Here is a 25,307-nt window from a genome sequence, read left to right on the forward strand (position 1 = left end):
CCTTCTCAGTTTTTATAAACTCTGGCAGTAGCATATAGCATATAGCAGTTAGCATTGCATGCCCCACAATGCACTTCTGCCATGACCCGCCCCCCCGCCGAATTCTTATTGGTTGGCGCAGGGCCGGCCCGTGGCATAGGCCGTATAGGCAAATGCTAAGGGCGCCGTCCACCAGGGGGCGCCACGCCAGTGCCACAAATGTTGGAGAAAAAATAAATAAAATAAAAGTTGGTACTATTATTTCTAAATACAAAAAATAATCCCACGTTAATTAAAATGCAAAGTAAAGCCTATTTAATAGAAATATTATTTGTTACAACATTACGCCCCCCCCCCACCGGGGGGAACCCCCCGCACGGTGTGCCCCCTCCCTTCCCGTATCATGACTCTTTTTGGACGTCACCACATCAAAAAATCAACACAAGATGTCAAAACGGCCAAAATTGTCAGGTGCCCAGGGAAGAAAAAAGAGAAAAGAAGAGGAGGAGAAACGAGAAAAGACAGAGGTAGCAGGTAGGTAACGTTAGCCTACATGAAATTATTTGTCTGTTACAGAATGTGATAGTAACCTGGCTTTTTAGCATTAAGCTAATGTTACATGATTCGGCAATTGCTAATCTATAATCTGTTTTAACGTCGGGTTAATATTGTGGAGGGGGCTAAATTGTTATGGAAAATAATAATGTAACGTTAGGTAATTACAGTACTCCCACCTTACATTCCTTAGGGACATTTGTATTAGATCTTTTAAGCAGGTGTTTTTTGTTTACATTGTTATTGCCTTCTGGTTAGCTAATGTTTGCCCTGCAGGTAATAGTCACTTTTCCACCCCTTTATATATTAGATATAGTTGTAAGTAAAAAAAAAAGGTCAAAGACAAAGCTATTCGGTTTCTTGTGAGTATATACACTTCACTGCCGATGTGGGGGGGGCGCCACCTAAAATCTTGCCTAGGGCGCCAGATTGGTTAGGGCCTGGGTTGGCGTGTGTGTGACGATTGCGGACATTTTCTTTGTCGCTCACGCGAATGAGATAAATAATATTATTTGATATTTTACGGTAAAGTGTTAACAATTTCACACATAAGTCGCTCCGGAGTATATGTCGCACCCACGGCCAAACTATGAAAAAAAACGTCGACTTATAGTCCGAAAAATATGTTAGCCTGTTCACCTGTGGGATGTTCCAAATAAGTGTTTAATGAGCATTCCTCAACTTTCTCAGTCTTTTTGTGCCAGCTTTTTTGAAACATGTTGAAGGCTTTAAATTCCCAAAAATTACAACGTTTTCCAGTTCGAACGTTAAGCATCTTGTCTTTGCAGTCTATTCAATTGAGTATAAGTTGAAAAGGATTTGCAAATCATTTTATTCTGTTTTTATTTACCATTTACACAACGTGCCAACTTCACTGGTTTTGGGTTTTGTATAAGCAATCATTAAAGTCCTGCGGAGGCCTCTTCAAGCCTCGATCAGAAGAAGGAAACTTGTCTTTCGCCTATTTCAGTATTCAATCAGTTCCATTCCACTATAAGATATACAGAGATCTGTGGACAATTGAACACACGTCACCAGACTTGTTGGCTCATGTGGAGGCATGAGCGCCTTCCCTGCTGCTGCTTCCTGTTCAAAGGCAGGGCACTCAACGTTAAGGGTGCATTACTGCCATCTACTGTACAGGGAGGTGGTTTCATACCAAAGATAGGCGGTTGCATAAATGCTGTGCGCATGAACGAACTTCACGTACAATGCTTTTAGTCTCAGACTCAAACCAAACATCGGATTTGTTGAGAACTTCATGTAAGAAAGTACAATGCTTTTGTCTTTTAATCAACTCTCATATCAGGCCCGGCCCTAACCAATCTGGCGCCCTAGGCAAGATTTTAGATGGCGCCCCCCCACATCGGCAGTGAACTGTATATACTCACAAGAAACCAAATAGCTTTGTCTTTGACCTTTTTTTTACTTAAAGAAAGCAAATTAACAATCAGAATAGTTAACAAGATAAAAAAAAAAATGAATAAATAAATGAATGCAAAAAATAAAAAATGAATATATGAAATACAATAATTTTTACATACATATTGCTTAATTAACATTAATGATGTGCACTTTAACAACTAGGCTTACAACTATACCTAATGGGTGGAAAAGTGACTATTACCTGCAGGGCAAACATTAGCTAACCAGAAGGCAATAACAATGTAAACAAAAAATACCTGCTTAAAAGATCTAATACAAATGTCCCTGAGGAATGTAAGGTGGGAGTACTGTAATTACCTAACGTTACATTATTATTTTCCATAACAATTTAGCCCCCTCCACAATATTAACCCGACGTTAAAACAGAACTAGCTATTTATTGATTAGCAATTGCCGAATCATGTAACATTAGCTTAATGCTAAAAAGCCAGGTTACTATCACATTCTGTAACAGACAGATAATTTCATGTAGGCTAACGTTACCTACCTGCTACCTCTGTCTTTTTCTCGTTTCTCCTCCTCTTCTTTTCTCTTTTTTCTTCCCTGGGCACCTGACAGTTTTGGCCGTTTTGACATCTTGTGTTGATTTTTTGATGTGGTGACGTCCAAAAAGAGTCTTGATACGGGAAGGGAGGGGGCGCACCGGGCGAAGGGGGGGGGGGGGGAGGTTGTAATGTTGTAACAAATAATATTTCTATTATATAGGCTTTACTTTGCATTTTAATTAACGTGGGATTATTTTTTGTATTTAGAAATAATAGTACCAACTTTTTTCTTTTTTTCTCCAACATTTGTGGCACTGGCGTGGCGCCCCCTGATGGACGGCGCCCTTAGCATTTGCCTATACGGCCTATGCCACGGGCCGGCCCTGCCTCATATGATGAATCTCACTATTGGCAAGCCCCCTGCCCTTTCCTTTGAACCTTGCCACCTTTCTTCAGAAAACAGGATGTGCCAAATGTGAATTAAAGGTTGTTCAAAGTTCCCTGAATCTGCAAAGTCCTTTGTTCAGTGTCAAAGGTCCATACAATTGTATGACCTATTATGAAGGAATATTCAATGAGCAATCCCAAAAATCAATACAAATAAAGGGCTAACTTGCTAACAGTCTTCTGGCCTTCTTCTAAGCATTTGTATTGTTCAGATAATATATTGTGTCTTTGTTTTACTACTCATTTCTAGGCGCAGTCAAGGCGTTGAGGGGATCCGGTTTGGTGGCTGCAGGATTAAGTCTCTGCTTTTTGCAGATGATGTGGTCCTGATGGCTTCATCTGGCCAGGATCTTCTGCTCTCACTGGATCGGTTCGCAGCTGAGTGTGAAGCGACTGGGATGGGAATCAGCACCTCCAGGTCCGAGTCCATGGTTCTCGCCCGGCAAAGGGTGGAGTGCCATCTCCGGGTTGGGGAGGAGATCTTACCCCAAGTGGAGGAGTTCAAGTACCTCGGAGTCTTGTTCACGAGTGAGGGAAGAGTGGATCGTGAGACCGACAGGCAGATCGGTGCGGCGTCTTCAGTAATGCGGACGCTGTATCGATCCGTTGTGGTGAAAAAGGAGCTGAGCCGGAAGGCAAAGCTCTCAATTTACCGGTCGATCTACGTTCCCATCCTCACCTATGGTCATGAGCTTTGGGTTATGACCGAAAGGACAAGATCACGGGTACAAACGGCCGAAATAAGTTTCCTCCGCCGGGTGGCGGGTCTCTCCCTTAGAGATAGGGTGAGAAGCTCTGCCATCCGGGGGGAGCTCAAAGTAAAGCCGCTGCTCCTCCACATGGAGAGGAGCCAGATGAGGTGGTTCGGGCATCTGGTCAGGATGCCACCCGAACGCCTTCCTAGGGAGGTGTTTAGGGCACGTCCGACCGGTAGGAGGCCACGGGGAAGACCCAGGACACATTGGGAAGACTATGTCTCCCGGCTGGCCTGGGAACACATCGGGATCCCCCGGGAAGAGCTGGACGAAGTGGCTGGGGAGAGGGAAGTCTGGGCTTCCCTGCTTAGGCTGCTGCCCCCGCGACCGACCTCGGATAAGCGGAAGAAGATGGATGGATGGATTTACTGCTCAGTTTGAGTAGGAACACCTGGAAATGTTACGTGTCAATAAATCTCACTAAATGTAATAGGTTTTTTTCATTTTGACAGAACAATTATATGTACTAGTGTTGTCTCGATACCAAAATGTATTTCGATACTTTTCGGTACTTTTCTAAATAAAGGGGACCACAAAAAATTGCATTATTGGCTTTATTTTAATAAAAAATCTTAGGGTACATTAAACATATGTTTATTATTGCAAGTTTGTCCTTAAATAAAATAGTGAACATACAAGACAACTTGTCTTTTAGTAGTAAGTAAACAAACAAAGGCTCCTAATTTAGTCTGCTGACATATGCAGTAACATATCGTTTATCATTCTATTATTTTGTCAACATTATAAAGGACAAGTGGTAGAAAATGAATTATTAATCGACTTGTTCATTTACTGTTAATATCTGCTTACTTTCTCTTTTAACATGTTCTATCTACACTTCTGTTAAAATGTAATAATCACGTATTCTTCTGTTGTTTGGATACTTTAACTTAGTTTTGGATGACATCACACATTTGGGTATCGATCCGATACCAAGTAGTTACAGGATCATCCATTGGTTCTCTGCTTCCAGTTTGCCTGTTCCTGGTTCCTGGTTTGTTTTTCCTGCATAAAATTGTGGCGTTTTGTGGGGGGGGGCAAGCATGGATTAAATTGATTTAATTAAATTTAAATGGGCAGATCTGAGTTGAGGTGTTTTGATTTACAAGCTTGGTTGCACACCTAATTTGAGGAACCACCGTACCGTCACTAAAATCAAAAACAGTTATAACTAGAGATGTCCGATAATATCGGCCGATAAATGCATTAAAATGTAATATCGGAAATTATCGGTATCGTTTTTTTTTTATTATCGGTATCTTTTTATTTATTTATTTATTTTTATTTTTTTATTTTTTTATGAAATCAACATAACAAACACAAGATACACTTACAATTAGTACACCAACCCAAAAAAACTCCAAACTCATTCACACAAAAGGGTTGTTTCTTTCAGTTATTAATATTCTGGTTCCTACATTATATATCAATATATATCAATACAGTCTGCAAGAGTTACAGTCCGTAAGCACACATGATTGGTCCACTAATAGTACTGACCTTTAACAGTTAATTTTACAAATTTTCTTTAATTACTAGTTTCTATGTACCGTATTTTCCGCACTATTAGCCGCACCTAAAAACCACAAATTTACTCAAAAGCTGACAGTGCGGCTTATAACCCGGTGCGCTTTATATATGGATTAATATTAAGATTCATTTTCATAAAGTTTCGGTCTCGCAACTACGGTAAACAGCCGCCATCTTTTTTCCCCGTAGAAGAGGAAGTGCTTCTTCTTCTACGCAAGCAACCGCCAAGGTAAGCACCCGCCCCCATAGAACAGGAAGCGCTTCTTCTTCTACTGTAAGCAACCACCCGCCCGCGTAGAAGAAGAAGCGTGCGGATATTACGTTTCATTTCCTTTGTGTGTTTACATCTGTAAAGACCACAAAATGGCTCCTACTAAGCGACAGGTTTCCGGTTCATGAAAAGACGCAATCTCTCCATCCGCACACGGACTACTATTTCACAGCAACTGCCTAAAGACTTTCAAGAAAAGCTGGCTACTTTCCGTGCATATTGTAAAAACAAGATAGCTGAAAAAAAGATCCGGCCAGAGAACATTATCAACATGGACGAGGTTCCACTGACTTTTGATATTCCTGTGAACCGCACTGTGGATACAACGGGAGCACGTACGGTGAATATTCGCACCACAGGGAATGAGAAGTCATCCTTCACTGTGGTTCTAGCTTGCCATGCTAATGGCCAGAAACTTCCACCCATGGTGATATTCAAAAGGAAGACCTTGCCAAAAGAGACCTTTCCAGCCGGCGTCATCATAAAAGCTAACTCGAAGGGATGGATGGATGAAGAAAAGATGAGCGAGTGGTTAAGGTAAGTTTACGCGAAGAGGCCGGGTGGCTTTTTTCACGCAGCTCCGTCCATGTTGATATACGACTCCATGCGCGCCCACATCACGCTGGTTTTTAATATATTATTAAAGTTTGACTGACCTATCTGACTGTTTTTTTTGACATTCCTTTAGCGCAGTTAGATGCGGCTTATAACACGGGGCGGCTTATAGGTGGACAAAGTTTTGAAATATGCCGTTCATTGAAGGCGCGGCTTATAACCCAGGGCGCCTTATGGTGCGGAAAATACGGTAACTATTTTTATATTGTTTTACTTTCTTTTTTATTCAAGAAAATGTTTTTAATTTATTATCTTATTTTATTTTATTAATTAAAAAAAAAAAGTACCTTATCTTCACCATACCTGGTTGTCCAAATTAGGCATAATAATGTGTATAATTCCACGACTGTATATATCGGTTGATATTGGTATCGGTTGATATCGGTATCGGTTGATATCGGTATCGGTAATTAAATAGTTGGACAATATCGGAATATCGGATATCGGCAAAAAGCCATTATCGGACATCCCTAGTTATAACATTGACATATTTAAACACTATTACTTGCCGATTATTTCAAAAAAGTATGCATGCTGAGGTGAGTTCTTGTTGTGTGATTTCTGCTAAATGTCACACGTTCAAAGGTCAGTGGTGTTGTACTTCTTTATGATGTCACTCTTTTAAAATGTGACATTGTGTAGTATCGTATGTCACTTGGCAACTACGAACAGTTAAAACACACATCAAACGTAAACCAACAGAAAACAGACTGGTAAGTACTAAGTTTTAATATTTATATATTGTTTCTTTGTGTGTATCATTCTGACAATTACAATCTCGGGTGCTTTCTTGCCTTTGTGGAGCTAAAATAAATCACAATTTGGAATTTTATGAAGAGAATATTTATGAACACCAAAGGCCATTGTAGTTTACGATGGAAGATGTTCCGTACTGAAAAATCTGATCTTACAAATGTACCTAGCATTGCACCCCGTATCTCCGTTCTTTTATTGGCAATAAAGTTAAAGTTAAAGTTAAAGTACCAACGATTGGCACACTCACACTAGGTGTGGTGAAATTACCCTCTGCATTTGATCCATCCCCTTGTTCCACCCCCTGGGAGGTGAGGAGAGAAGTGAGCAGCAGCGGTGGCCACGCTCGGGAATCATTTTGGTGATTTAACCCCCCAATTCCAACCCTCGATGCTGAGTGCCAAACAGGTAATGAGTCCCATTTTTATAGTCTTTGGTATGACTCGGCCGGGGTTTGAACTCAGAACCTACCGAACTCAGGGCGGACACTCTGACCACAAGGCCACTGAGCAGGTTTACTGTAGCGTAAATACTGTAGCTTTTTGTTTCTGTTCATAGTGTTTACAATGTGTCTACCTTCTTTTTAGTCCCGATGGAGGATGCTGACGACCAGTCAGGAAGTTTGGGAAATGCTGAAGACCAGTTAGAAGGTGTAGGGAATGCTGAGAACCAGTCAGAAGGTGTGGAGAACTTTGAAGACCAGTTGGAAGGAGTGGAAAACTTTGAAGACCAGTTGGAAGGAGTGGAAAACTTTGAAGACCAGTTGGAAGGAGTGGAAAACTTTGAAAACCAGTTGGAAGGAGTGGAAAACTTTGAAGACCAGCTAGGAAGTATGGATAATGGTGAAGACCAGTTAGGAAGTGTGGATAATGGTGAAGACCAGTTAGGAAGTGTGGATAATGGTGAAGACCAGTTAGGAAGTGTGGATAATGTTGAAGACCAGTTAGAAGGTGTTGGAAATGCTGAAAACCAGTTAGGTGTGGAGAACTTTGAAGACCAGTTGGAAGGTGTGGATAACTTCGAAGACCAGTTAGGAAGTGTGGAAAACTTTGAAGACCAGTTAGAAAGTGTGGATAATGGTGAAGACCAGTTAGAAGTTGTGGAGAACGATGTTGATCAGTTAGGTGTGGAGCATGTTGATAACCAGTCAGAAGTTGTGGAGAATACTGAAGACCAGTTAGAAGGTGTGGGGAATGCTGGAAACCAGTTAGGCGTGGAGAACTTTGAAGACCAGTTGGAAGATGTAGATAACTTTGAATACCAGTTAGGAAGTGTGGAAAACTTTGAAGGCCAGTTAGAAGTTGTGGAGAATGCTGAAGACCAGTTAGAAGTTGTGGAGCATCCTGAAGACCTGTTAGGAGGTGTGTGGAACGCTGGAGACCAGCTAGGAGATGTGGAGAACGTTGAGGACCTTTCAGGAGGTGCGGAGAACACTGGAGACCAGCTAGGAGATGTGGAGAGCGTTGAAGACCAGTTAGAAGTTGTGGAAAATGCTGAGGACCAGTTAAAAGGTGTGGAGAGAATGAAAGCTGCAGAAGAAAGAATAGAAGAGCAGCAATATGTGCATCTTTTACTCCAGGTAAATGTGTTTTTTCTTTTGCTTTTTTAACAAATAATAGATATAATTGCTTTTGACATTTTTTGACTAATTAGGTGAATGCTGAAGAGCACTTCTCTATTTCACTCGCCTCCTTCCACATTGTTCAACCATTGATATCATTCCACACACTGTCAAAATGTTCAGCTCATTTAAGACCAATGTCACATTTACCCCCACGTGCCCAAAATTCTCACTTTTTCCCAAATTCCATATTCTCCCAAACAGAAATTTTCTTCGATCTTAAGGAGGAACTGCACTTTTTTGGGAGGAATTTTGCTTATTGTTTACAATCGTTATGGGAGACATGACGATGAAATGTTTTTTTAATTCATTCTAAATATTAAAATAAATGCGGTCAAAAGTCTACTTACTATAGAGCGTATGAGAGCCGTGCAATTCTGCCTATATAGCCCTTAAAAAACATCCAAACACCTCCATTAAGGTTTTATATATATATATATATATATATATATATATATATATATATATATATATATATATATATACAGGTAAAAGCCAGTAAATTAGAATATTTTGAAAAACTTGATTTATTTCAGTAATTGCATTCAAAAGGTGTAACTTGTACATTATATTTATTCATTGCACACAGACTGATGCATTCAAATGTTTATTTCATTTAATTTTGATGATTTGAAGTGGCAACAAATGAAAATCCAAAATTCCGTGTGTCACAAAATTAGAATATTACTTAAGGCTAATACAAAAAAGGGATTTTTAGAAATGTTGGCCAACTGAAAAGTATGAAAATGAAAAATATGAGCATGTACAATACTCAATACTTGGTTGGAGCTCCTTTTGCCTCAATTACTGCGTTAATGCGGCGTGGCATGGAGTCGATGAGTTTCTGGCACTGCTCAGGTGTTATGAGAGCCCAGGTTGCTCTGATAGTGGCCTTCAACTCTTCTGCGTTTTTGGGTCTGGCATTCTGCATCTTCCTTTTCACAATACCCCACAGATTTTCTATGGGGCTAAGGTCAGGGGAGTTGGCGGGCCAATTTAGAACAGAAATACCATGGTCCGTAAACCAGGCACGGGTAGATTTTGCGCTGTGTGCAGGCGCCAAGTCCTGTTGGAACTTGAAAATCGACCGACACCAGCAGATGACATGGCACCCTAAACCATCACCCAACCATGCAAATTTTGCATTTCCTTTGGAAATCGAGGTCCCAGAGTCGGGAGGAAGACAGGAGAGGCACAGGATCCACGTTGCCTGAAGTCTAGTGTAAAGTTTCCACCATCAGTGATGGTTTGGGGTGCCATGTCATCTGCTGGTGTCGGTCCACTCTGTTTCCTGAGATCCAGGGTCAACGCAGCCGTCTACCAGCAAGTTTTAGAGCACTTCATGCTTCCTGCTGCTGACCTGCTCTATGGAGAAGGAGATTTCAAGTTCCAACAGGACTTGGCGCCTGCACACAGCGCAAAATCTACCCGTGCCTGGTTTACGGACCATGGTATTTCTGTTCTAAATTGGCCCGCCAACTCCCCTGACCTTAGCCCCATAGAAAATCTGTGGGGTATTGTGAAAAGGAAGATGCAGAATGCCAGACCCAAAAAACGCAGAAGAGTTGAAGGCCACTATCAGAGCAACCTGGGCTCTCATAACACCTGAGCAGTGCCAGAAATTCATCGACTCCATGCCACGCCGCATTAACGCAGTAATTGAGGCAAAAGGAGCTCCAACCAAGTATTGAGTATTGTACATGCTCATATTTTTCATTTTCATACTTTTCAGTTGGCCAACATTTCTAAAAATCCCTTTTTTGTATTAGCCTTAAGTAATATTCTAATTTTGTGACACGCGGAATTTTGGATTTTCATTTGTTGCCACTTCAAATCATCAAAATTAAATGAAATAAACATTTGAATGCATCAGTCTGTGTGCAATGAATAAATATAATGTACAAGTTACACCTTTTGAATGCAATTACTGAAATAAATTAAGTTTTTCAAAATATTCTAATTTACTGGCTTTTACCTGTATATATATATATATATATATATATATATATATATATATATATATATATATATATATATATATATATCGGTATATATATATATATATATATATACTTTTTTTTTTACATATATGCATATGATGTAAGCATATACAAACCCTGTTCCCATATGAGTTGGGAAATTGTGTTATATGTAAATAGAAACGGGATACAATGATTTGCAAATCCTTTTCAACCCATATTCAATTGAATGCACTACAAAGACAACATATTTGATGTTCAAACTCATAACTTAATTTTTTTTTGCAAATAATAATTAACTTAGAATTTCATGGCTGCAACACGTGGCAAAGTAGTTGGGAAAGGGCATGTTCACCACTGTGTTACATGGCCTTTCCTTTTAACAATACTCAGTGAACGTTTAGGAATTGAGGAGACACATTTTTTAAGCTTCTCAGGTGGAATTCTTTCCCATTCTTGCTTGATGTACAGCTTAAGTTGTTCAACAGTCCGGGGGTCTCCGTTGTGGTATTTTAGGCTTCTTAATGCACCACACATTTTCAATGGGAGACAGGTCTGGACTACAGGCAGGCCAGTCTAGCACCCGCACTCTTTTACTATGAAGCCACGTTGATATAACATGTGGCTTGGCATTGTCTTGCTGAAATAAGCAGGGGCGTCCACGGTAACGTTGCTTAGATGGCAACATATGTTGCTCCAAAACCTGTATGTACCTTTCAGCATTAATGGCGCCTTCACAGATGTGTAAGTTACCCATGTCTTGGGCTGGCTTTTCAACTTTGCGCCTATAACAATCCGGATGGTTCTTTTCCTCTTTGGTCCGGAGGACACGACGTCCACAGTTTCCAAAAACAATTTTAAATGTGGACTCGTCAGGCCTCAGAACACTTTTCCACTTTGTATCAGTCCATCTTAGATGAGGTCAGGCCCAGCGAAGTCGACGGCGTTTCTGGGTGTTGTTGATAAACGGTTTTTGCCTTGCATAGGAGAGTTTTAACTTGCACTTACAGATGTAGCGACCAACTGTAGTTACTGACAGTGGGTTTCTGAAGTGTTCCTGAGCCCATGTGGTGATATCCTTTGCACACTGATGTCGCTTGTTGATGCAGTACAGCCTGAGGGATCAAAGGTCACAGGCTTAGCTGCTTTCGTGCAGTGATTTCTCCAGATTCTCTGAAACCTTTGATGGTATTACGGACCGTAGATGGTGAAATCCCCAAATTCCTTGCAATAGCTGGTTGAGAAAGGTTTTTCTTAAACTGTTCAACAATTTGCTCACGTATTTGTTGACAAAGTGGTGACCCTCGCCCCATCCTTGTTTGTGAATGACTGAGCATTTCATGGAATCTACTTTTATACCCAATCATGGCACCCACCTGCTCCCAATTTGCCCGTTCACCTGTGGGATGTTCCAAATAAGTGTTTGATGAGCATTCCTCAACTTTATCAGTATTTATTGCCACCTTTCCCAACTTCTTTGTCACTTGTTGCTGGCATCAAATTCTAAAGTTAATGATTATTTGCGAAAAAAAAAAAAGTTTATCAGTTTGAACATCAAATATGTTGTCTTTGTAGCATATTCAACTGATATGGGTTGAAAATTATTTGCAAATCATTGTATTCCGTTTATATTTACATCTAACACAATTTCCCAACTCATATGGAAACGGGGTTTGTATGTAATGTATGGCACATTTGTAATAATATTTAATTTCAGGAATATGCGACACATTAATTTTCAAAACGCATCACAACGCTGGCTTTTGTTTGTTCATGACTGATTATTACTCACAGCAGACTTTATGAGAGTTAACAAACATAATAAAACATAACTTACTCTACACTGTCTGCTGTCATTAGACTACTGACTGCCAGGATGTTCATATATTCTCATTTAGATGAAGAATGTCTCATAATTTTTGCAAAGAACAGGGTGGGGGTACCAAGCATCTTTTTGTGTCGTTCTCACCAGTTCCAGGTCTAAAATGACTGTCAATGTGTCCCAACTTGTTGGATTTTATCCTCAGCCATCTACTTCCTAGGTGAGAGGCACGATTTATGATCTACAATAAACATCCAAGGAGCAGGGAAGCGAGGAAACAGCAGACCACTCTAAGATGATGTAAACATAGGGACAGACAGAAGTGATCACGGCGCCGCTATAAATAGTCTGCGTTAGCGCTTATAATAACAATATCACTAATACCATTACTATAATATTCAAGTCACGAAATGTGAGTATTGTTGACGCTTTGTGAATGTTTATTTTTTGGATTTTATGGGCACTGTAAGCAGTCTTTTATTTACATTTGTTTAATATTTAGAATGCATTAAAAAAAATCTATCCGTTGTTGTGTCTTTCATAATGATTGTGAACGATAGGCAACATTCGAAAAAAAAATGCAGTTCCCCTTCAAGAATTCTAAGTACTTTCACATCCCTCAACTGATTAAAACAATTCAAACACTAAAATATTTAGCTCATTGGGAATCCGACATCTATTTTCTGCATTACGCAATTCCAGGTTTTCCTTGGATCCTTGGCCTACAAATGTCCAAGAACGGAACAGTATTTTTCCATTTACCCAATCAAAACATCCCAGGCTGCTAAATGTTTTTTTTTTCTAATTCCACATTGTATTCCCCAGTATTTGAAACCAGTTTCAGCTCTTCAGCGTTCACACACAATTTGTACTAAAATGTTCATCTTTAATTTAGCATGAAGTTGACCTTACAGTCAAATAGAACAAATACTTTTGGAAGCAAAGGCATCATGGCTCGCATTGGCGTTATGATCAGTTATTAGATGTTCTTTTGCGATCGTTCTCACAGGATGAGCCGAGATCAGAACCTGCAGATGATTTGAGCCGACAGCTTGATGCTGACCAAGGAGCTGGAGGAACCACAAATACTGGTCTGTTTTCATAATGACTTTTCAGATCTTTCTGGAATTTGCAATGTTGCGATCGGGCCAAATAATGCAAGTTCGGCCATTTGCCACAAACTTTCTCCAATCCCCCCAACTTCCCTGCACATTTTGACCAATCATAATTTTCACCATGTTTGGGTTTTCCATTTTAAGGGGCGAAGTCCTCCTAGGGCAGGGGTCGGCAACCCGCGGCTCCGGATCCGCATGCGACTCTTTGATCACTCTGATGCGGCTCAGCAGCTCACTTGCTGAACCCCCCCAATTTTCCCGTGAGACTTCCGGATTTTTGTGCCTCTCGCAGAAAATTATTATAAAATTAATATTCACCGATTTTCACCCTTACAGCTATAATAAGGGCGTGCCATGATGGTACAACATTTGGCGCTCTCTACAATCTGTATTAACAGCGTGCCAGCCCAACACTTGTTATACAATATACATTTTCTGCTTGCACACGTACGTGACAGCAAGGCATACTTGGTCAACAGCCACACAGGTTGCACTGACGGTGGTCATAGAAAACAACTTTAACACTCTTACTAATAATGCGCCACACTTTGAACCAAAACCAAACAAGAATGACAAACACATTTCGGGAGAACATCTGCACCTTAACACAACATAAACACAACAGAACAAACACCCAGAATCCCATGCAGCCCTGACTCACCCCCCCCCCCCCCCCCCCCCCCCCCGCCCCTCTCCCCTCTCTGTGCGTCGGTTGAGGTGGGCGGGGTTTGGTAGCGGGGGGTGTATAATGTATCCCGAAAGAGTTAGGGCTGCATGGGATTCTGGGTATTTGTCCTGTTGTGTTTATGTTGTGTTACGGTGCAGATGTTCTCCCGAAATTTGTTTGTCATTCTTGTTTGGTGTGGGTTCACAGTGTGGCGCATTATTAGTAAGAGTGTTAAAGTTTTTTTTTGTTTTTTTTATACCGCCACCGTCAGTGTGACCTGTGTGGTTGTTGACCAAGTATGCATTGCTGTCACCTACGTGAGCAAGCGGAAGCCCCATATAAAGGGTGGTTGATCAGGCACACTGGCTGTAGTGGGTGCTATATGCTGTACCATCACGTCGCGCATGACGTTGAGCCATTCATTTAAAACCCGTGTGCCGCACCAGCTTTCAAATTCCACATAAAGGTGTGGGCAGCGTGTCTGAGACCCCTGGTTTATACAAAGCAAATAAAAAACTTTGTATACGGTGTTATTTCATTTACAATTTCCAAAAAATTTTGCAGCTCCCATTGTTTTCTATAATTTGTAAAACCGGTCAAAATGGCTCTTTGACTGGTAAAGGTTGCCGACCCCTGTCCTAGGGTCTTTTTTGTTCTCATGGCTTGTCAAAACAAAGGTGAGGACACTAGAATTGAAGATTAATACTTTCTTCTACAAATGGGACAAATAGTTGCAATACCGAAGCTTCAGAAAAGACTTTGCCTTACAAAGTCTGGCACCCTTTCTCTGGATAGTCCCGCTAGACCAGGGGTGCACACAATTTTTCTGCAGGCGAGCTCTACTTTTCAATTGACCAAGTCGAGGAGATCTACCTCATTCATATATATAATTTATATTATTTATCTATGAAAGAGACGTTTTTGTTAACAAGTTAAAGGCGTTTAATGATAATACAAGCATGTTTAACACCTTTTTTTCATGAAGACAAGAATATAAGTGTCAAGACTTGGTCCTGGGTGTTTGCTTTTCCGGGATGCAACGGAAAGTTGGCTCGGGCGAGACGGGAATGTGAGTACATTATTTATTTAATATATCAAAAAAAAGTACAAACGAAAAGCGCGCACAGTGGCTATGAAAACAATACTTGCACAAATGCAGAAGCTATGAACAACAAAAACACTTAACTGTGGCTTAATAAACAAAAACTTACTTGGCATGGAACCGGCATGAAAAAAGAGCAGCAAGGGTCATAAGGGTGTGGAGAGTGTGTAGAAGCATAAATGCGGGGACGTCGTCAGAACGACAAACTGAAAACAATGAACTTAAATACTATAGACATGATTAACGAAAACAGGTGCGTGACTCAAAACGTGAAACAGGTGCGTGATGTGACAGGTGAAAACTAATGGTTGCTATGGTGACAAAACAAAACAAAAGTGCATTACTAAAACAAAACATGATCACACAGACATGACAATTACGTATTACCTGATTCTGATGACTTGCATTGATTGGAATCAGACAGTAGTGATGATAACGTCCACATTTTCAAACGGAGGAGAAAAAAAGTCCTCCTTTCTGTCCAACACCACATGAAAGTGGTTGGTTTTTGGGATCTTATTTGTCCAGCTTTCATATTCCTTTTTATACACTTTACAAGAAATACATTGGGGGCAAACTCCGTAGCTTGCTAGTTTTCTGATACTCTTATTTTGTTAGCGCAGGCAGGATGAAGCAGCGCTTTTATTGTGAAGATCGGAACTGTGCAGTCGGTCTTTAGAGTTCTGACCATACTTGCCAACCTTGAGACCTCCGAATTCGGGAGATGGGGGAGAGGAGGGTTGGGGACGGGGTTGAGGTGCAGGCAGCATACCCCTTCCCCTTCGAGCTGTCCTGGATGAAATTCAATGATTTTTTTCCCAATCATTTTGGAACTTGCAAGCGTACTTCTTCTTCGTACTCGTCGTCGCCATGTCTCTTCTTCGTTCTTCTGCTTCGTCTCCTTCTTGTTGTGTGTGCGGTTGTGCACTGAGCTCCAAAAGCCGTAGATGTTATTGTAGCGTCCCGTAAGAGTTAGTGCTGCAAGGGGTTCTGGGTATTTGTTCTGTTGTGTTTATGTTGTGTTACGGTGAAGATGTTCTCCCGAAATGTGTTTGTCATTCTTGTTTGGTGTGGGTTCACAGTGTGGCGCATATATGTAACAGTGTTAAAGGCCTACTGAAACCCACTACTACCGACCACGCAGTCTGATAGTTTATATATCAATGATAAAATCTTAACGTGGCAACACATGCCAATACGACCGGGTTAGCTTGCTAAAGTGCAATTTTAAATTTCGCGCGAAATATCCTGCTGAAAACGTCTCGGTATGATGACGCCAGCGCGTGACGTCACAGATTGTGGAGGACATTTTGGGACAGCATGGTGGCCAGCTATTAAGTCGTCTGTTTTCATCCCAAAATTCCACAGTATTCTGGACATCTGTGTTGGTGAATCTTTTGCAATTTGTTCAATGAACAATGGAGACAGCAAAGAAGAAAGCTGTAGGTGGGAAGCGGTGTATTGCGGGCGGCTGCAACAACACAAACATGGCCGGTGTTTCATTGTTCACATTCCCGAAAGATGACAGTCAAGCTTTACCATTGGCCTGTGGAGAACTGGGACAACAGAGACTTTTACCAGGAGGACTTTGAGTTGGATGCGCAGACGCGGTACCGTGAGTACGCATGCAGCTGCGGCTTCCAAACATTTGATCGCTTGCCCGTACGTGCGTGCCGCTATGTGCATGTCACGTATGTAACTTTGGGGAAATATATGTGCTGTATGAACTTTGGGGAGGTGAACGGTACTTTGGGCTGTGGGATTGAGTGTGTTGTGCAGATGTTTGAGTTGTATTGGCGGGTTATATGGACGGGAGGGGGGAGGTGTTTGTTATGCGGGATTAATTTGTGGCATATTAAATATAAGCCTGGTTGTGTTGTGGCTAATAGAGTATATATATATATGTCTTGTGTTTATTTACTGTTTTAGTCATTCCCAGCTGAATATCAGGTCCCACCCGCCTCTCACAGCATCTTCCCTATCTGAATCGCTCACACTGCCCTCTAGTCCTTCACTCTCACTTTCCTCATCCACAAATCTTTCATCCTCGCTCAAATTAATGGGGAAATCGTCGCTTTCTCGGTCCGAATCGCTCTTGCTGCTGGTGGCCATGATTGTAAACAATGTGCAGATGTGAGGAACTCCCCAACCTGTGACGTCACGCTACTCGTCTGCTACTTCCGGTACAGGCAAGGCTTTTTTATCAGCGACCAAAAGTTGCAAACTTTATCGTCGATGTTCTCTACTAAATCCTTTCAGCAAAAATATGGCAATATCGCAGAAATGATCAAGTATGAAACATAGAATGGCCCTGCTATCCCCGTTTAAATAAGAAAATCGCATTTCAGTAGGCCTTTAAAGTTGTTTATATGGCCACCGTCAGTGTGACATGTATGTCTGTTGATCAAGTATGCCTTGCATTCACTTGTGTGTGTGTGTGAGTGTACTCGAAATTAACGTTATCATTAAACCAGTCAAAAGATCATACAACGTGTCAGCATTTCTTGACATCTTCGAGTAAAGACCATTGTTAAACCTGTCCAACGCTACATTATTATGTAACTGGGCCAGCACGCTGTTTATATGGAGGAAAAGCGGTCGCCTGGACAGCATGCGGCTGTTAAGGGGTGAAGGTTTCAGGTGAGAGAGGACGCTAAAGGCAGTGCCTTTAAGACACGCCCCCAATATTGTTGTCCGGGTGGAAATCGGAAGAAATTCGGGAGAATGGTTGCCCCGGGAGATTTTCGGGAGGGGCACTGAAATTCGTGAGTCTCCCGGGAAAATCGGGAGGGGTTGGCAAGTATGGTTTTGACGGCAGGTACGGCGCGAGAGTCTGTTGAAATAAAAAAGTGTTTCTCGCCTTTCTGTCGGTCATTTTTTCTTCAGCGTCATCTCACAAGACCCTCGGGTGCCGTGAATGTCAATCAAGTGGCGATTGATGACCGCTGATTTTTAGGTCTATTTTTTTAATGCCTGGCTGGCAATCGACTGACACGCCCTCCGCCATCGACTGGTAGCTCGCGATCGATATAATGGGCACCCCTGCGCTAGACACATGCTTTTTGTCCACCTCGCTGCCTCTCCCTGGTGAAGTTGTTTGGGCGTTGTCCATCAAAATCTAAGCATGTGTTTTTGACATCCGCTCTCGTTTCTTTCATTTGTGTCACCTCTTCTGACTATTAAAACCTAATGAAGATACAAAGATCTTAATAGCACACGCTAAACAACGTGTGCAATCTACAAACCCCGTTTCCATATGAGTTGGGAAATTGTGTTAGGTGTAAATATAAACGGAATACAATGATTTGCAAACCATTTTCAACCCATATTCAATTGAATATGCTACAAAGACAACATATTTGATGTTCAAACTGATAATGATTATTTGCAAAAAAAAAAAAGTTTAACTTTAGAATTTTATGCCAGCAACACGTGACAAAGAAGTTGGGAAAGGTGGCAATAAATTCTGATAAAGTTGAGGAATGCTCATCAAACACTTATTTGGAACATCCCACAGGAGAACAGGCAAATTGGGAACAGGTGGGTGCCATGATTGGGTATAAAAGTAGATTCCATGAAATGCTCAGTCATTCACAAACAAGGATGGGGCGAGGGTCACCACTTTGTCAACAAATGCGTGAGAAAATTGTTGAACAGTTTAAGAAAAACCTTTCTCAACCAGCTAATGCAAGGAATTTAGGGATTTCACCATCTACGGTCCGTAATATCATCAAAGGGTTCAGAGAATCTGGAGAAATCACTGCACGTACGCAGCTAAGCCTGTGACCTTCGATCCCTCAGGCTGTACTGCATCAACAAGCGACATCAGTGTGCAAAGGATATCACCACATGGGCTCAGGAACACTTCAGAAACCCACTGTCAGTAACTACAGTCGGTCGCTACATCTGTAAGTGCAAGTTAAAACTCTCCTATGCAAGGCGAAAACAGTTTATCAACAACACCCAGAAACGCCGTCGGCTTTGCTGGGCCTGAGCTCATCTAAGATGGACTGATACAAAGTGGAAAAGTGTTCTGTGGCCTGACGAGTCCACATTTCAAATTGTTTTTGGAAACTGTGGACGTCGTGTCCTCCTGACCAAAGAGGAAAAGAACCATCCGGATTGTTATAGGTGCAAAGTTGAAAAGCCAGCATCTGTGATGGTATGGGGGTGTATTAGTGCCCAAGACATGGGTAACTTACACATCTGTGAAGGCACCATAAATGCTGAAAGGTACATACAGGTTTTGGAGCAACATATGTTGCCATCCAAGCAACGTTACCATGGACATCAAGCAAGAATGGGAAAGAATTCCACCTGAGAAGCTTAAAAAATGTGTTTCCTCAGTTCCCAAACGTTTACTGAGTGTTGTTAAAAGGAAAGGCCATGTAACACAGTGGTGAACATGCCCTTTCCCAACTACTTTGGCACGTGTTGCAGCCATGAAATTCAAAGTTAATTATTATTTGCAAAAAAAAACAAAGTTTATGAGTTTGAACATAAACTATCTTGTCTTTGTAGCATATTCAACTGAATATGAGTTGAAAATGATTTGCAAATCATTGTATTCCGTTTATATTTGCATCTAACACAATTTCCCAACTCATATGGAGACGGGGTTTGTATAAAATTGTATGACATATTAATACAGTATTTGTTTACCAAACTATTTGTGTGCAAATAAAACACATTTGTTGGATTTTTTCAAATACTTTATGTAAAACATTGATAAATAAAAAAAAATCATACAATCACAAGCTTCTTCAATGTTATTTAGACGAATTAGCTTCAAAACATTGTAACTTTCGCTGCAACTTTCTGAAAAAAGATGCAGTGGTTCAGGGCAATTCAGGCCGAAGAACCATAAGAAGAGCACACACAAATCCTAGAGGGGTTAACTTTTTAATGAAGACTTTGTCCAAGCTGCCTATATTCTGTTTTTTGTTTCAGAGCTGGAAGATATTTCCCGAATACTGTCATCAGCCCCGCTTCCAACGTTAGTTGAAGAAAACGATAAGGAGGAGTCAGTTATGGATCCGGAAGAAGAGGAAGAATTTCTTGTTCTTGATGCTGAACATGTGTGTAGTTTGTCATTCTGTGTTTGTTACAACTATCTGTGGCAAAAACAATACGTTTTTTCAGAGAGCTAGGGTTAAGACACTTTCTAGAACTTACAGATAGAGGCAGTTACAATTGAATGTATTAAACCTGCATTGTAAAAAGCATCCAAACCTAACAAGAGTTTAAGTTACCAGTTTAAAAATGTGTGAACTACCGAATTGTTCTTATAGTTTATAGACTGGGATGACAACGAGGGTTGACATGAATGCATCATAAGCGATTTCGATGCTTCTCGAAGTCAAGTAACCACATGTTTCTTCTGTATTTGCCGGCAGCCCCTGATAGCAAAGAAGCAAGCTGCACTGAAGCATCAACTTGTCACGGAGTTGGAAAGGCTAACCATGCAACTGCAGGAAAAGGTGAGATACATATTTGTCCATTCTAACACATACCACGCCATGGTGACACAGCTGCCAACAACACTTAAATATCCTAATGTGGTCCACTTAAATGTCCTGATATCCATCCATTTTCTACTGCTTGTCCCCGTTCGGGGTTGCGGGGGCTGCTGGAGCCTATCTCAGCTGCATTCGGTCACACCCTGGACAAGTCGCCACCTCATTGCAGGGCCAACACAGATAGACAGACAACATTCACACACTAGGGACTAGAGATGCGCGGATAGGCAATTATTTCATCCGCAACCGCATCAGAAAGTCGTCAACCATCCGCAATCCACCCGATCTAACATTTGATCAGAACTGCATCCGCCCGCCATCCGCCCGCACCCGCCCGTTGTTATATATCTAATATAGACGATGCAAGGCATTAGTGAGGTTATAAAGCTTTTGCCTGTTAAAGAAAGGAGACTGATCCAACGCAGCAGAGACATTCGCGTGCCACGCTGTCACGACCCAGACGCACACCAGTGCGCAATCATATGGGAGCCGCGCTGAGCGCACCTCCAAGCGCGTCTCGCTGCCGGCGACGGCCGGGTATATGGGCCCGACGCTCCAGCGCCATCCATTTTCAGGGCTAGTTGATTCGGCAGGTGGGTTGTTACACACTCCTTAGCGGGTTCCAACTTCCATGGCCACCGTCCTAGCTGCTGTCTATATCAACCAGGGTGAGCCCCACCCCTTTCGTGAGAGCACTGCGCGCGGAGTGACCCCTGTTACGAGCCCCCGGCCACGGGGGTGGCGGGCAGGTAAGCTGCTTACCTGCTGGGCGTGACGCCAGCCGCGGCGAAGGCGGACGAGGCGGGGTGTCGGTGCGGTGGGCGCGGTGGTGACCCTGGACGTGCGTCGGGCCCTTCTCGCGGATCGCCTCAGCTACGGCTCCCGGTGGGGCCCTCTCGGGGGAAGGGGCCTCGGTCCCGGACCCCGGCGAGGCGTCGGGGGCCTTCTCCGCTCCGTAAAAGTGTCCATCTCTCTTTTTTTTCTTCTTCTGTTGTGGCATATGCAGCAGGTGCCTGCTCGTTTTTCGTATGTGGGTAACAACATTTAACTATGTATATATTGTAATGTTCCCAGGAACGTAGGCTCATAGACTTATTCGTTTTGTCTCGTATTTATTGTAATAAGATGCAATGTAACCACACAACAGCTCCAATGTGCGTCTCCCCTCTTTCCCGGCAAAACTCGAACTAACACTTCCTGTCAACAACGTCACTTCCCTAACTTGCCCGGAAGTCCCGCCCCCCAGCCAAAGCCATTGGCTAACACCCCGTAGCTAGCCGCTACATCATATTTCCGAATTGGTTTAACTGCCACCCGCCTGAATCTATTTAAAATCTAATTTTTTTTTATTTTAATCGCCCGACCCGACCCGACCCGCTGATAAAATCTAATTTTTTTAAATTTCATCCGCCCGATTCGCGGATAATCCGCGGACTCCGCAGTTGTGCCCGCAAACCGCGCATCTCTACTAGGGACCATTTAGTGTTGCCAATCAACCTATCCCCAGGTGCATGTTTTTAGAGGTGGGAGGAAGCCGGAGTACCCGGAGGGAACCCACGCAGTCACGGGGAGAACATGCAAACTCCACACAGAAAGACCCCGAGCCCGGGATTGAACTCAGGACCTTCGTATTGTGAGGCACATGCACTAAACCCTGTCACACCGTGCTGCCCTGATATCCTGATATGGTCCACTTAAATGTCCTATTATGGTCCCTTCACAGAAGTCCCTAAGTCAGGGGTCGGGAACCTTTTTGGCTGAGAGAGCCATGAAAGCCAAATATTTTAAAATGTATTTCCGTGAGAGCCATATAATATTCTTTAACACTGAACACAACTAAATGCGTGCATTTTTAAGTAAGACCAACATTTTTAGAGTACCGCATTTTTCGGACTATAAGTCGCAGTTTTTTTCATAGTTTGGCCGGGGGTGCGACTTATACTCAGGAGCGTCTTATGTGTGAAATAATTAACACATTACCGTAAAATATCAAATAATATTATTGAGCTCATTCACGTAAGAGACTAGATGTATAAGATTTCATGGGATTTAGCGATTAGGAGTGACAGATTGTTTGGTAAACGTATAGCATGTTCTATATGTTATAGTTATTTGAATGACTCTTACCATAATATGTTACGTTAACATACCAGTTGGTTATTTATGCCTCATATAACCAGAGGTGGGTAGAGTAGCCAGAAATTGTACTCAAGTAAGAGTACTGTTACTTTAGAGATTTATTACTCAAGTAAAAGTAAGGAGTAGTCACCCAAATATTTACTTGAGTAAAAGTAAAAAGTATGTTGTAAAAAAACTACTCAAGTACTGAGTAACATACACACACATATCATATATATATATATATATATATATATGTATATATATATATATATACACACACACACACACACATATATACATATATATATATATATATATATATACACACACATATATATATATATATATATATATATATATATATATATATATGTGTGTGTATATATATATATATATATATATATATATGTATATATGTGTGTGTGTGTGTGTGTGTGTATATATATATATATACATACATTGATATATACAGTATATAATTTTTTTTTTTTTTTTTTTGCCGCTTTTGTTTACATGTTAATAGTGTTTTAATGAATATACATGCATGTTTAACACATATAGATTCCTTTCTTTCATGAAGACAAGAATATAAGTTGGTGTATTACCTGATTCTGATAACTTGCATTGATTGGAATCAGACAGTAGTGATGACAAACGTCCACGTTTTCAAATGGAGGAGAAAAAAAGTTCCTCCTTTCTGTCTAATACCACATGAAAGTGGTTGGCTTTTGGCATCTTATATGTCCAGCTTCCATATTCGTTTTTACACACTTTACAAGAAATACATTGGCGGCCAACTCCGTAGCTTGCTAGCTTGTTTGCGCAGGCTTTCGGAGACTCTTATTTAGAAAGCGCAGGCGCGATGGAGCGGCACTTTTATTGTGAAGACAGGAACTGTGCAGTCAGTCTTTAGGCTTTTGACGGGATGTACGGTTGAAATAAAAAATAGTCTTTTTTCCTTCACACTTTTGATTGATTGATTGGAACTTGTATTATTAGATTGCACAGTACAGTACATATTCCGTACAATTGACCACTAAATGGTAACACCCCAATAAGTTTTTCAACTTGTTTAAGTCAGGTCATGTGACCGCCTGGCTCTGTTTGATTGGTCCAACGTCACCAGTGACTGCATCTGATTGGTGGAACGGAGTGAACGTCACCAGTGACTGTATTTGTTGAAACGCAGGCACTATGAAGGTCTGTCTGACAGACCAAAACAAACAAAGCGTGCATTAACAGATCAATAAAAATTAGTAGCGAGTAGCGAGCTGAATGTAGATAAAAGTAGCGGAGTAAAAGTAGCGTTTCTTCTCTATAAATATACTCAAGTAAAAGTAAAAGTATGTTGCATTAAAACTACTCTTAGAAGTACAATTTATCCCAAAAGTTACTCAAGTAGATGTAACGGAGTAAATGTAGCGCGTTACTACCCACCTCTGCATATAACGTACACTTATTCAGCCTGTTGTTCACTATTCTTTATTTATTTGAAATTGCCTTTCAAATGTCTATTCTTGGTGTTGGGTTTTATCAAATACATTTCCCCCAAAAATGCAACTTATACTCCAGTGCGACTTATATATGTTTTTTTCCTTCTTTATTATGCGTTTTCGGCCGGTGCGACTTATACTCCGGAGCGACTTATACTCCGAAAAATACGGTATAATAACTCTCTTTTTATTTTTGATAACAGCTATACTGAAGGTAACCAATAAAAAATAAAATACTTCTTACCATTAATGCGACTTCTGGTGCTGTATGGTTTTGCTAATGGCTTTGTAGTCTGGTTGATACGTGGTTATTTTTAACACTGTGATTACCAGCGGAATTATTAATTACTTATCGTGTTAAGCAATGTCAGCTCGGATTTATCTGAGAGCCAGATGCAGTCATCAAAAGAGCCACATCTGGCTCCAGAGCCATAGGTTCCCTACCCCTGCCCTAAGTGATGTATAGGGCTCAAAAGGGAACGTATTTTTGCAATGCATTGCGGGACCACTGGCTAAACCTATTGTTTACATGGCTGTAAACCTTGTTTACATGGTAATGTGAGCAACAAACTGGATTAAAATGGATTGTACAAAAGAAAAACTCAAGAGACTGTACCAAGACAAACTGGAACCTATAGTGATGTAATAAAGCTGGACTTATTATGTGTATGTCCAGTTAGTTGTACACACAACTAGTGTTTTGAGGACAAGACATTATTTTACCAACAACAAGAGAGCAGAGTTGTTAGATGACTCTTAATACTAAGTTAGCATGTACAGTCGTGGTCAAAAGTTTACAAAGAACATAATGTCATGGCTGTCTTGAGTTTCCAATAATTTCTACAACTCTTTATTATGGGTCTCCTGAAAATGTGAGCAAATCTGCTGGGTCAAAAGTATACATACAGCAATGTTAATATTTGGTTACATGTCCCTTGGCAAGTTTACCTGCAATAAGGCACTTTTGGTAGCCATCCACAAGCTTCTGCTTGAATTTTTTGACCACTCCTCTTGACAAAATTGGTGCAGTTC

At 41.3% G+C, this 25,307-nt stretch overlaps 1 protein-coding gene across 1 annotated transcript in view; it reads left to right on the top strand.

The window, feature by feature from the left end:
* The first annotated feature begins 6,688 nt into the window (after positions 1–6,688).
* LOC133624468 (coiled-coil domain-containing protein 40-like) overlaps positions 6,689–25,307 on the top strand; it is an 84,884-nt gene continuing 66,265 nt past the window's right edge. Inside the window, exons 1-5 of the mRNA XM_061988040.2 lie at positions 6,689–6,796; positions 7,424–8,415; positions 13,268–13,349; positions 20,093–20,220; positions 20,539–20,622. Of these exons, the coding sequence (XP_061844024.2) occupies positions 7,429–8,415; positions 13,268–13,349; positions 20,093–20,220; positions 20,539–20,622 (1,281 nt within the window). The 5' untranslated portion in view covers positions 6,689–6,796; positions 7,424–7,428. The remainder of the gene's footprint in view (positions 6,797–7,423; positions 8,416–13,267; positions 13,350–20,092; positions 20,221–20,538; positions 20,623–25,307) is intronic.

Source organism: Nerophis lumbriciformis, linkage group LG27 (genome assembly GCF_033978685.3).
Source record: "Nerophis lumbriciformis linkage group LG27, RoL_Nlum_v2.1, whole genome shotgun sequence".
NCBI classification, from domain to species: domain Eukaryota; kingdom Metazoa; phylum Chordata; class Actinopteri; order Syngnathiformes; family Syngnathidae; genus Nerophis; species Nerophis lumbriciformis.